Genomic DNA, 13009 nt, shown 5'->3' on the forward strand with positions numbered 1-13009 from the left:
CAAGCCGATGACGCCGGCATGTACGCCACAACCTGATGTCGCGTCACTGCGACGGTTGCCCTTCAGCGAGCTCCCATTCTCTTCTTCTCCCACCTCTACAATGAAAGGTAAGACCTTCCAATAGTACGCACTATCCAGTAGCGAGGACTTGGCTAACGCGTGGTTCCCTAGGGAGGTGTGCATTTTGGAAACCCGCCCGGGCCCGGGTCTGATCTTGGCTTGCCTTTTGTATGCGAACGAACACTCATCGACTCCTCTACTACATCGATATCTGCTGCGACCGGAACGATTGATACATGATGGTGCATCCCCGCGGAACATGGGCACATGTGATCGTTGCAGCGTGGGAGGCAGAGCTTGCTGGCCGAGTCCCATCGACGTACCCCGACGGTTGATTTCCGTCGCATCCAAATGCATTGAACTGCGGCGGCACATCTACTCCTGTTCGAGTAGCGCGGGCTTCTCGGTGGCCACGAATCCACGCCCCTCGCCAAGCAGGACACCAACAGCAACCATGTATCATCACGACTTCTCTCCATCTCTCTCCCTCGCAACCATCTGCCTACTCCACTTCACGCAATTACTCACGTCGCCCGGTGGCTATGGGGACCAGGCGCAGTTGTGCCGAGGCGATACAATGCCGTGGAGTCACCTCGCCTCTATGCGGACGCAGTCACGGAGTATGTTTCTCACGGCATGAGAGAGCATGTTCGAAGGTTGCAAAGGTGGTGAAGGTCACAGACTGGCACCGTATACCTTATTCTGCTCGGGCTGAGGTCTGCTCTGGTTTGCATGGGCCGACCAATGTGCTGCTGCTGCTGCACGTACTGCCTGAGGTAGTTGCCGCAGCACCACGCGCGAGCGAGGCTCACGCATCTCGTGGCTTCGGGGTGTCGTAGCGGATTGGGCAATTTTTTGTCCTGCTCCCTTGTCTCCTTCGATCCTTATCTCCTGGGCTCGTGTTTGTGACCCGACTTCGTCGACGTCCAATCCAAATGATGTCGTTGAGATACCTCTGATCATACGAGACCAGGCCCCCGGTACACTTCTCTGATTGTGTGCATCAACCACGTTGGCCATCTTCCGATGCTTGAAGTGTTGAGCCCAACTCCGGGGAAATCCGGCATGCCCCTTCCCGCCATCTGTATATGCTGCACCAGCTGCCGAATTCTCGAGCTGCCGATTTCAGCTATCTACATCATTTGCATCTGGCCACCACCCACCCACTCTCTCCGATTCGTCACAAACAACAGCATTATTGCCAACAGGCCCTTCGTCCCCTGAGCTTTGCGACATCTTCGGTCTCGACCTGCCTCATCATTCTCGTGTTGGGCAAATTCGAAATGCACTTCGATCCAGCGCGGATCCCTGCCGTTTACCGCAATGCCATTGCTGTCGCACACGGCCCAGCGGCCGCTATCGTCGACTTCGCCTTTGCATCCGGCTTCCCTAGTGCTTGTCTGCCACTTCGCCTTCTATCAACCCAGAACAGCTTTCTCTATCGGTCCAGCCCCAACAAGAGGTTTCGCCTCTCCTCTGTACCATACGGATTCGATGCCATGTCCTCGCATCACTTTGACGCCAACATGATCGCGAACCTGACGACCCCGTGACCGACGCCCCGAACTAAAGCCTTCGTCGTGCTAGGAGAAGAACTCGGCGAGTTGCAGGATGATGTTTCCGGCCCTCTTGCGTCCCCAACCCCTCGTCCGACCCAAACAAGCAGGCAAGCAACAAGAGTCACCAGTCGCCCACCTCCCTTCATGACTACACGTCCCAGATCACCGACCAAGGCCCCAACTAGAAGCCCGGCGAAGCCTCGGGAGAAAGCGACGATCACATTACCCAGAACGAAGGCTGCCGCTCAATCTCGCCCTCTAGAGTACGTTCGCGCCTTGGCCCCTTGACTGACAACGAATCACTCAACCCTATACTGCTTAATGCTGGTCTTGCTGTGGAGTCACTAACTAACCTGTCTTAGGCGGCTTTTCTAAGGCCATTGAAGCAGGCGATTTCATTTTCCCATACTCGAGACAACCTCGATCATGGCGACGACGCCGTCTGCACCAAGAACAGCCAGGTCTTCGACGGCTTCTCTATCTTCCGTCGCCCGCGCGCCCACGAAACCACCAAGGAGATCGAGCTGAACCACAACACACACAAAGTACGAAGAGGAGCTCATCCTCGCTTTCAACGACGACCCCTTGGCCGGCCTTTGAGATAGCCCAGGCGTGTCTTAGCGATACCGATACCATACGAGAGCGAATCACCAACCGCTTCGCCTTCTTCAACGTCGTAGCCGCAATAATTGGCCCAAACTACGTTCCCGCCCACAACGTTGATTTCAATCTGCAAACCCGCGTGGTTGGCCACTGCATCATTTTCTACGGTCTCGAGGCGGAGGCCGAGTCGAGTAAACGGGTCGAATGCGAATCAGAGACGCAATTGCCAATACCAGGCCTCCGACCAAGATCATAGTTTCTCTACACTCAGATCATGACAGCAATGTCATAACCTGATGCTTGAGCTCTGCGAAGTCGGCGAACTCGGCCTCATCCTAGTAAACCAAATCAAGTTCGTTTGCAGTGCATTCATTGCGGTCGGCATTTGTTGACACCTCTTTCTTCTCCAGCCTCAGGTAGCAATATTGATCGCGGAAGACGGTGTTGCTGCCGCAGTCTCAGCGGCGTTATCGCCGTTACAACCGAGGCCAGGATCAGCCTCCTCCTGCAAGCACTCAATGTAGTTCCCAGGGATGCCAAGGATAGAGGATTCGTCGTGAATGTTTGCCAAGTTCAGCGGAACCACATCACGGCATCAATGATGTCAGAGGACGACAACAGAGCTACGGCAATCACACTCCCACAATGTCGGCTCCATCTTTTCTACACGTAACACAGACACTTTCAGAATCTTGATTCATCAAATTCTAGCAAAGGCAACTAGCCCTGTCCTGTTATCACACCAACATCTCAGGGCTGCCTCTGGGATGCCGCTTCACACCCTCCGCTCGATCCTGGCGTTGGGGATGAGCTCCAGCGTCGCCTACGCAGCCACCTTCGACTTCTCTTCACCGACGACGTCGGCATCGATGCCCCAACCAAGCCGGTCGTCCAGACTTCAACTCTGCCACGCGCATGCCGGAGTTACTGCTCAGTCACAACCGATATCGACAGCGTACGCGGCATCACCACCACCATACTCTATGTGTTCTCTGAGAACGAATAGTGGGCTGGAACGGCATCATTCCCGGGGCACGAATGCAGCGGTTCATGCGGCGCGACCGGTCTTAACTACATCTGCTGCTACGACATCAGTCCAATGCTTGATTCAGCGAAGGCTACATCTTCCACAACGACGAAACGGTCCACAGCAATACCGAGACCAACGTCACGATTCCGACCTGGAACGCTTTCCAAAACAACCGCACGAAAGAGTTCGACTTTTCCTGTCAACAAAATGCACCTAACCACCGTATCTACAAAGACCATGATCGACTTCTACTACAGCCCCCTTGCCCGGCGCTCAATGTTCCGCGGGGGTTCTGACGGCGAGCTTCAGGGCACATTGGCCATCGCGCGCTATCCGCACGACTATTACACATCGTCGCCGTCGATGGAGGCTTGACGAGACTGGCGTCGGCCACGTGCAGTACCAATACTTGGCGCTGGCCAGTCGCTACACCAACGCCACCTAGATACTGTCCATCGACGACCTGTACACCCTTAACGCTGGTGCTATCAGAGCTTGTGACGCCCACACCAGCGTCATTGACGGCCTCATCGACCCGTCGTACACCCGCGACTGGGACCCTGTCCTCCAACGGCACCGCCGCCCGCGCGCATAGCCTTCCGTCCAAATCCATCTCCGATCAGCTCGTCGTCGGCCGCTTGAACCCCGGCCCTGGGCCAGGCAGATCCATGTACGACCGAGGCAGGCGTTGACTGTGCCACGTTCTTCTGCCGAACCGCTGCTTTTTAGCAGGACCTGCCTTGGTCCTGGACCCTCGACGAACAACTTTGGGACCTTGGCCCGCACCTGCTTGACCCCATGAAGGACCTGTACACCGCTAACCTTAACGGTCTGGAGATCTATTGCAACAAGAGCGGCAAGAATGCACTATCAAGACTCGGCTAACCTCGGCGTCTCTCTGGGTTCAAGAAGTAGCTGCACCGAACATCACTGACGAGATCGGCCTCAACGTCACCCACAACCTCTACCGCCGCTTCCTCAACGCTGGCACAGCCCATATCGACATCCTCATGAATATCAACGGCACTGTTGACTGGCACGCTGTTCCTCTTGGCATGGTTCACAAATGGCTTGATACCGGCGTCATCCCAACCGCATCTTCGTTAAGCACGGGGATACAAATGCTAACTCTTAATCCCCAGTATTCCAGTATTGAAAAGCTCACGCCCTTGATCTCCACCGCCTTGACGTCCGACCGAGCCATATTCATGATGGCGAAGTGCTCCTACAGGACGTCATCCCTTCCGCACATTGCTGGCACGAGACGCTCGATGGTGGACACAAGAGCCGCTCCGTCCTTTTTCCCAGTGACGCCGCAATCTGGTTGCCGGCTTTCTAGGCGCGGATGTGATCGACAGCCTCCTACAAGTGCTCATCGACGTCATCTGCAACGCCCATGTGCGCGGGGTAGATCCACGTTTTGGACTCTTCGTGAGATGCGACCCGTCAGCGATGGCCTCGTTGAAAGGCGCAATGATGGTCTTTCACCTTGGCGTGATCTGTGGATATTATGATGTCAGCACCCACAAGCGCGGTGCTCGACACTGCGTCCAGGTATACGCAAACTATCTCCACGGTAAGGAACGCACCGCTGAAGTGGTCAAAGATATGATGTGAACCGGCCCTGTCCTGATGTGTCGGTGATGCCGAGCGGCTTGAATGCGTCCATGAAGATTTCAACGTATCAGAGCGTTCGAAGGCTGGACATGCGGTTGATGTCCGCCTCCGAGGAATCGAAGGAACCTCCGGACCCAGGCATCTCCTGTGCGTAGCTTCTACAACTTTTGTGCTGTAGTACTTCATCAACGGTATGCACGAGAATGACAGCGAGGCAGACTAATGGAGGGTTACCGTCATCGGAAAACATGCACAAGCAAATGAGATGCTGCATGTTACATGAACAAGGGCTTCGATCGCTGCTTCCGGTGGAAGACACCAACATAGGCTGATAGTAACAAATACGTCCACTCTCACGCATGTCCTGTCCATGTGTTGTATGTTCCGGAATCAAATCGCATTTTCTGAGATCTTCTGGCTCTTATGTCGAGAGTCTCCAGCGCAAACAACCGATCAATCTTACCATCATTTCTCAATATCTGCGCAATGTCAACGGCCTCTCTCATCTCTGAGCTGCTTACCGGTTTGCCCTGAGAGAAGATATCAGCTCCTGTCGGTCTCATTATCATTAATGTTGAACGACTATCCCTTTTAAGGACTTTAACACAGGCTACCCTTCACTCGTGGTGGTCTTAGATCCCGGCATATTCCATCGCATTTGCCATCCAGCATGCTCATTCTTTTGGCTCATCCCCTCCTCCCGGAGAGAAGACCCGAAGAGAAGGGCAAAGACGGTTGAGATGCCAGCTATACATCCTGCCTTCTCATCTCTCTCCAATGCAGAGTACATACCCAGCAGCGTCTCATGCAAGATCTACGCTGTCTCCTATTTCTATAGTGGGACGAAACCGACGTATCCATTGGGATAATATTTGAAGTCTCACCGAAAGTGACATACAAATGCTCCACAGCCACCGGAGAGACTGCTCAGAATGGGTCAAAACGAGATCCAAATCGGTCTAGCACATCTCCAGCGGGTTGACTGGTGACAGCAGCAAGAGAATCAAGGCGTAGAGTATTTGAAGGCCACTCGAAGCAGTGACATGGAGATGAAGCGCGCAGGCAAACCGAGGTACTGCCCCCGGTGACCTACCCGGTATTTGATATTCTCGTAGAACGCTGCGATATATGTGATCTTCTCGCAGGGAACTGCGAGTTGAGTGCCATAGATGCGAAACATCCATCTCCAGGCCTTCGAGACGACATCGGAGGTTGGTACTATGCTATGCCTGGAGTCATAACTAAAGCTGACATTCGCAGTACAGCTGTGATCCGAAATTTCATGAGAGAATAAGTGCAAGGCTTCCATGATTTCAAAGCAAAATCTTCAGCAAAGGCTTGACCACTATAATCTTTTTTCTTTTCACTGTCTCCTCCGTCCTGATTCTCTTCGTCCGCGGATGCAGTCTTCTTCGGTATTGCTGAAGGACTCACCAATGCGGTCATCATCCTCCTCGTTAATTGAGCCGCAGCTGAGAATAGACAAGTCACATGTAATGCACAGAATCTCAGTAGTTGAATGAGACCTTATGCTTATGAGAACCTTAAAGCATCCAACCCTTATCATTCGATGGAACTGCTTGGGAATATTATTCATGGCCATTGCTTTCGTCGGCCAATTGACCCCGATTGTCAAAGGGTCGTCAATGGAGGGAGTACCTCTTGTCATTCGGGGATCCAGCAACCTAGAAATTCGAGTTAGCTAGGGTTGGGGGTCAGCCGCAAAGCATGTTGAATGTGAGGCCTTCCAGGAGAGCTAGACATGATCATGATGCGTCTCATGGCGCATGAGATCTTAAGCCTGCGGAAGGAACAATGCCAGAAGCCTTCAAGTTGGTGTCAAGTTGGTGTAGCCCGTTGTTCGGGCTCTCTAATGAAAGGTCTCTTGAGTGCATGGATGGGGTTCCCCTTCTCCTTTCCATGGCTTATATGGGTAGACTACCCCGAATCCGGTTCATTTTATGTTGCTACTTTGATGGGTTTCCTATAGATGAAAATTTTTGGAGTTGATGATCTCCTTCCGGGTGTTAATTGAGACCCTCATATCTTGTGTGAGACCTGCCAGCGCCGCAAAGATGAGCGACGAGTACCTCTAGCTGTCTGGTCTTCGGGAAGTCTTTGAATGACCATGCGTAGTTTAGAATCGCGCTGGCCGGCGGTTGAGAGCCCATCATGTGATTTGGAGTCCATACCGTGATTCCAGTCCAAAATGTGACTCTAGTCCAAAATGTGACTCCAGTCCAAAATGTGACTCCAGTCCAAAATGTGACTCCAGTCCAAAATGTGACTCCAGTCCAAAATGTGACTCCAGTCCAAAACGTGATTCTAGTCCATGACGTGTCTTCGGCATCACTGCAAACGGCGCGATACGCTCCTTCCTCTCGTCAACTACGCTACGTAATTATTACGACTATTGCGACCTTATGAGACGAGCTTTCATCTCGCCGTCGCTGATGCCGCCGCACTTATCCTCTACGGGTGCCCAGTAGGCAGAAACTTCACCACTTCACCACTTCACCGTTTGCGCCCGCGTAATACAGCGCCTCGACTTCTACTCTACAACGACAGTACCAGATCTCCGGTGAGATCCCTAGCCTACGACCATCGCCGGCAGCCATCTTCGACCGACCAGATTCCTCCTACTCATTCTTCCCTCTTCGGTCCTCGAATTCATCTATTCGAGAGCCCTTTCTGCCCAGTCTTTTTTGGCTCTTGCCAATCACCAGATCCTCCTGCCGATTTCTTTCGCCTCCTGCCCAGTTCGATCGTTCAGATCTTCCTCATCTCCCTCATCCACTTCCAACAGCACGCAAAAGTGGCAGCAAACGTCAGTCACCTACCGTACGCATACGCCTCCAACAGCTGCGGCCGAGGAGAAACGCCCGTGTTCGAGGTGCCACCATCAGTCTGTCCCACACTGTTGCAATTCTTCACCCTCATCTATCCCCTCTACTGACAAGTTCTTCTCTTGTCCAGGCCGATTACGGTCTCACGCATAGTGGGCCGTCTCGTCTAGATGTATACGGGCCGAAGCCGACCTCCAAACCGACCGGATTCTCACCAATACGACATCTTCATCTACCATACCATTTACACTTCTTCACATATGCTGTGCCATTACCCTTCCCTCTACCAAGGAGTCACACCGCAAGACCAGGCTTCTACCCTCCGTCACATCTACAAAAACAACATCAAACGAGCGTTTACGACCTTGCTTATCCCAATTTCATCCCAGCCGTCGCCACCAACGCCGCGCGTCACATCAGCCAAGGGTTTTCGAGGAGGAAAAGAGTATGGAGGACTTGAGAGGCCTGAAGAAGGATTGGCTTGGAGCCTCTCGTTGGCTCACGTTGCCGAGGGCTTTGTCGAGGTATTTGATACCTTGAAACTTGGCCGATTTCTACATGAGGTATTGGAGACCGGACTACAAGCGGGTAGCAATGCCACCTCTGCCAGCCGGTCCAGGTACCTGCGCACCATTGTTTGGAGGCCCGGCGCCGTCTCTACATTGTGACTGGTGGCTGCGGCCGAAGCCAGATCCGAAATGTCGCCATGTCTAGCATCACCACTCGCGCCCATCACAAACCGCGCCTTCTTCTGTTACCAACTACGATAGAACGACTATTACTACAACCACGATATTACGACCTCACGAGCAGAGTTTCCGCCTCGTTGTCAACGTACAACTACGGCCGGTGTCGCCGCCGCCCTTGCTCTCTGCGCGCGCGCTCAGTCAGGCCCAGGCCGGCTTTCTACCTCACAATCACCGCTTCAACACCCATTTGCGCCCGCGGCCACGCCCAGCATTGGTGCCGCGCCCGCCGTCTTCACCCTCTTACTCTCGCCCACGCGAGTACGCGGCGGGACTTCCTCTTTTTACATCAATAACTTCGCCTTATTCCACACAATACTGCCCTATAACTCTTCTACTCTACATCAACAAGGCCAGATCCCTCGTGAGATCTCTACCTTAGACCCTTGGTCATGGCAAAGCTCACCCCAAGCCATGGCCGGGAGCCACTTCAATCGACCAAATCCCTCCAGCCCTCCAGATGCATCACTTTCCACTCTTCTGACATCGGACCCTCTGGCAGGCCCTCGAGAAGTACATCCCCAAGGTCTCTCAGGACCTCTCTGCCGCCTTTGTCGACAAATTCAGTAAGTCTACTGCCTCTAGCCGCAAGACCCTCAACAACGCTCTTGACCGCTGACACTACTTGCGCAGGCGCATAACTGCGTCCTGCAACGACAACCTAGCCAACAACTACTAGGCACTTTAACTACTCGACTTTTTCAAGGATCGTCTCCCCAACTACAGGCACTACACAAACAAGGACACTACAAATCCCAAGTGGTATAAAGTCACCAATACTATCTCTACTCTCGCCTACGACCTCACCCAGGAGGAGGAGGAGAAGACTCTCGCCACCCTGACTTCATCCACCGCCACCAGAGCAACAAAGCTGTCTACGCTCATCATAACTACGAATACTATGATACCACCCACTGACTGCTACCTTGACCATCCCGACCTTCTCCCAGCCGACCATCGCCGTCGGGGCCGCCTACTCGAGAAGGCTGCCCATCACATCTTCTCTGACGCGTGCGCATAGGACCGCAGGACTTCCAACGTCACAGTCACCATCACACCAGCTACTTCCAAGATCGCCGCCGCTTCCTTCGCTCATCTTCTAGGCAGATCTACCATAGACTTTTAAGGAGGACAAGAGTGCTGCAAACTTAAGGGGGAATCACACACATCACGTTAGCCCAAAGAATAGTTAATTTGGAACTTCAGATTAACCCACATTGCCCAGGGATTCGCCAGGTTATTCAATCGTTAGGAACTCGCCGGATTTCGACATTATAGCCTCTATGGAAGGTATTAGTAACCGGGTAGCCAGGAGGTGGCACTACAACCTCTACCAGTAGGGTAACCCGTACGCTCTGGAGGGACTGCATCCATTCCATTTCCATTTCCCTGGCTAGCGGCTGGCGGCTTCACTATAGCCGTAGTAGTCGGGCATACTCTTCCGCTATGCCTCAGTTGGGTATTTCCTTCAGCAGCAAGCGGGAAGGACTACCCTGGCCGGCACCGATGCTGGACCTGCTGCCTTCAGCCGGGGTTTTCGGCCAGGTCTTCCAGATCTATTACGGCGCCGCTGAGAACAGGCAAGATACTTCGTGAGACACGTTTGCCGCCTTTCTATCTTGCCCCATTATAGCCTGCTCGGGAAGAACAGCTGTAGTGGTTGTTCACGGGGGCAACACTCACCATGATGTGGGCATATGATAACGAAGGCTTGGAAGTCGATTCACAGCAATTAGGGAAGTCAAGCCGGAGACACGGCTCAAAGATCCGCACAATTGCATGCCGTATCCTGATGAATGCTCACTCATGTCCGGGTTATGCCCTCCAGAACCATATCCAGTGATAAACTCATTAGGCTGTTGTTGTTGTTATTATTATAGTATTTAACGCCTGCTTTAAACCTCTAAGAGGTATAAGGCGTCTATACTAGTAGTCTACTAAGGATATATATCTATGTATAATAATAGAAAGTAATTTAGGAATTTAATATATATAGCTAAATATATATAAATAGAACTAAAACTAAGTAAATTAAGTATATAAAGAGGCCTTTATAAGGGCCTATTAATTATTATAACCCATTAGGCATAACCAATGAAGGATGCCCCACTAGGATACTGGGCGGTTATGATAACACATTTGTATATAGGATCACGGGAACACGTAAGGATCCCTTAGGAACGGAAGAACTATAGTATAGGTTACGTAACGATAAGATAAAAGATTAGATCTATATAATTAAGATACAGCATCTATATTCCAGAAAGATGGAAGCTGTATGCCAAGGATATAGGAGCCGTATAGGGCATGTATGGCACCTAGCAATAGGACTACCTAGGACCTATATATAGGATGGACTTGAGCCCGCTTGAGGACAAACTTCTATAGCTCTTTAGTAATTAACTTATAATTATTACTTATAATACTTTTAGCTATACCTAAGTAATAATTACTCTATAACTCTTATTAAGGCCTTAACTAATTACTAAGACCTTTAAAGACCTATAATTACTTAACTAGACCTATAAAATAACTAATTACTATTTATAGTTTTTACTCCCTAACTTACTATTAATATAAACCTACTATTAGTTAGCTAGCTATAATACTTTAATTACTCCTATTTAGTAAGTTACCCTTTAAAAACTACTAATAGTATTATAATATTTTTATAACTCTCTAGAAAGACCCCTAGTACTGGATCCTCCTCTAGCGCTGGGAAGGCCCCCGTTAAGAAGAACCTTACTTAAGAACTTAGGGATTAGAGAATAAAAGATAATAGCGATAGTAATAACGATAATATGCTTAAGGAATAGCTTAAACGAGCTAATTATAATATCTAATAGATATAGGAAATATTTAATGCTAACGCCTACGCTACTAAAGAACTTTAGGCTGCTATACGCCTATCTAACTAGTGTACTTAGGAACTTAAATAGTAGAACTATACTCTTTAAGCTACTACTAATATTATTACTACCCCTATTATAGAAGGATGAGAGAAGCTTTAACTTAACTCTCCTAATCCTTTTAATAGATCCCTAGGATAGCTTAAGGGATTCCTTATCTAAGTTAAGAACTACTAGAATTTCTATTATAGTAACTTTAAGAATAGAACTGAGAAGGTTATCTATATGTCTACCTTCCTTAAGGAATAAGCCCTCTAGTGGTTTAAACCCTTCCTTAAAGAATACCTTAATAAGGAAATACTTAACTACTATTCTACTAAAGTTAGAGATATTTTTAGTAGCTTCTAGGGCTTTAAGTCTGCCCTAAAGTCTCTATTCTAAGACCTTAATGAGAAATAATAAGCTAAATGAGACTTACTTTGCCTTAAATAGACCAAGTTAGCTAAGGACTACGCTATAGAGTTCTAATAGATCTACGCCTAGCTGGACTTAACTAATAAAGGTAAGATCTTTATATTCTATAATAACCTTAAGGATAAAGTTAAGGATAAAATTATTAAGGTTAATAGACCTAAGGACTTCCTCTAGTATACTAAGCTTGCTATTAAGATTGATAACTAACTATATAAGTAATGTAAGGAGAAAGGTAAATAATGATAACCTGCTAACTTTAGCTATAAGTACTAGTAGTAGCCTAGATACTATAATAATAATTAATATAATAAACGTAATAGTACTGCCTATAGATACTATAGCGGACCTATAGATCTTAGTGCGGCCTAGTGTAATAATAATAATAAGGGTAATAGCTAGAAGAAGAATATTAAGTGCTATAACTATAATAAGAATAGATACCTTATAAAAGAATATAGAGCACCTAAGAAAGAACGCTTCTAGCTGGTACTTAAGAAAAGATAAGTTAGTATTACTACTAAGGTAATCCCTTATAAATAACTTAGTTAGACTACTTACTTTAATAATAACTATAGAGTTTACTTAGACTCTAAGGAATATATAGGATGGTACCCTAAGAACCCTAGTAGAACGGGATATAATACTACTGGAGTAAAGAACACTAGTGGACCCCTAAATTAATAAACTATCGCTATAGGATATAGAAGCAATAGCAAACTTAAGCGTAAGGCTTAAGAATAACTTAATAGCCTCCTAGAATATGGGGCCCTTAAAGAAAACGGATAGTTTGAGACGTCTGAATATATTGGCCTTAAATAAGAACTAACCTATAACTTAGATAAGCTTTGTGACGTTATATGATAACGTGCTTAGATGGTAGCTATTTATGGGCGTGAACCTAGCATTAATGACACTAGCTCTAAAGAGGACTCTGGTGATGAAACTACTAGGACTAGCAAACGCCTTTAGTACTAGAAAATTGATCCCATAAAGGACGAATAGACACTTGAATTCTTTAGCACCTCAGGAGAATAGTGTGATAGAAACTATAAACTAGAGTTTAGGCTAGATAACTACCTATATTTATATATAGAAAGCAATTACTATTAATACCTCTACTAGCTATAGTGCTTCTTTAATAACTATAAGGAATATCTTAGAGATAAGTATATATATTAATTCTACCCTAGAAGGTATAACTAAGAACCTATTAAGAAGGTCTATT

At 48.7% G+C, this 13009-nt stretch overlaps 1 protein-coding gene across 1 annotated transcript; it reads left to right on the forward strand.

Annotated features, from left to right (window-relative positions):
- Window positions 1-1343: 1343 nt before the first annotated feature.
- Window positions 1344-9482, forward strand: CkaCkLH20_13040 (uncharacterized protein; the record flags this gene model as incomplete). The annotated part of the gene is made up of 7 exons (XM_038895751.1): window positions 1344-1609; window positions 1671-1746; window positions 1805-1882; window positions 1982-2164; window positions 2230-2413; window positions 4090-4441; window positions 9188-9482. The coding sequence occupies 7 exons, from the start codon at window positions 1344-1346 to the stop codon at window positions 9480-9482; spliced, it is 1434 nt and encodes a 477-aa protein (XP_038738963.1).
- Between the last annotated feature and the right edge of the window lie 3527 nt (window positions 9483-13009).

The sequence above is a fragment of the Colletotrichum karsti genome (assembly GCF_011947395.1).
Source record: "Colletotrichum karsti strain CkLH20 chromosome Unknown Scaffold70, whole genome shotgun sequence".
Classification (NCBI taxonomy): Eukaryota; Fungi; Ascomycota; class Sordariomycetes; order Glomerellales; family Glomerellaceae; genus Colletotrichum; species Colletotrichum karsti.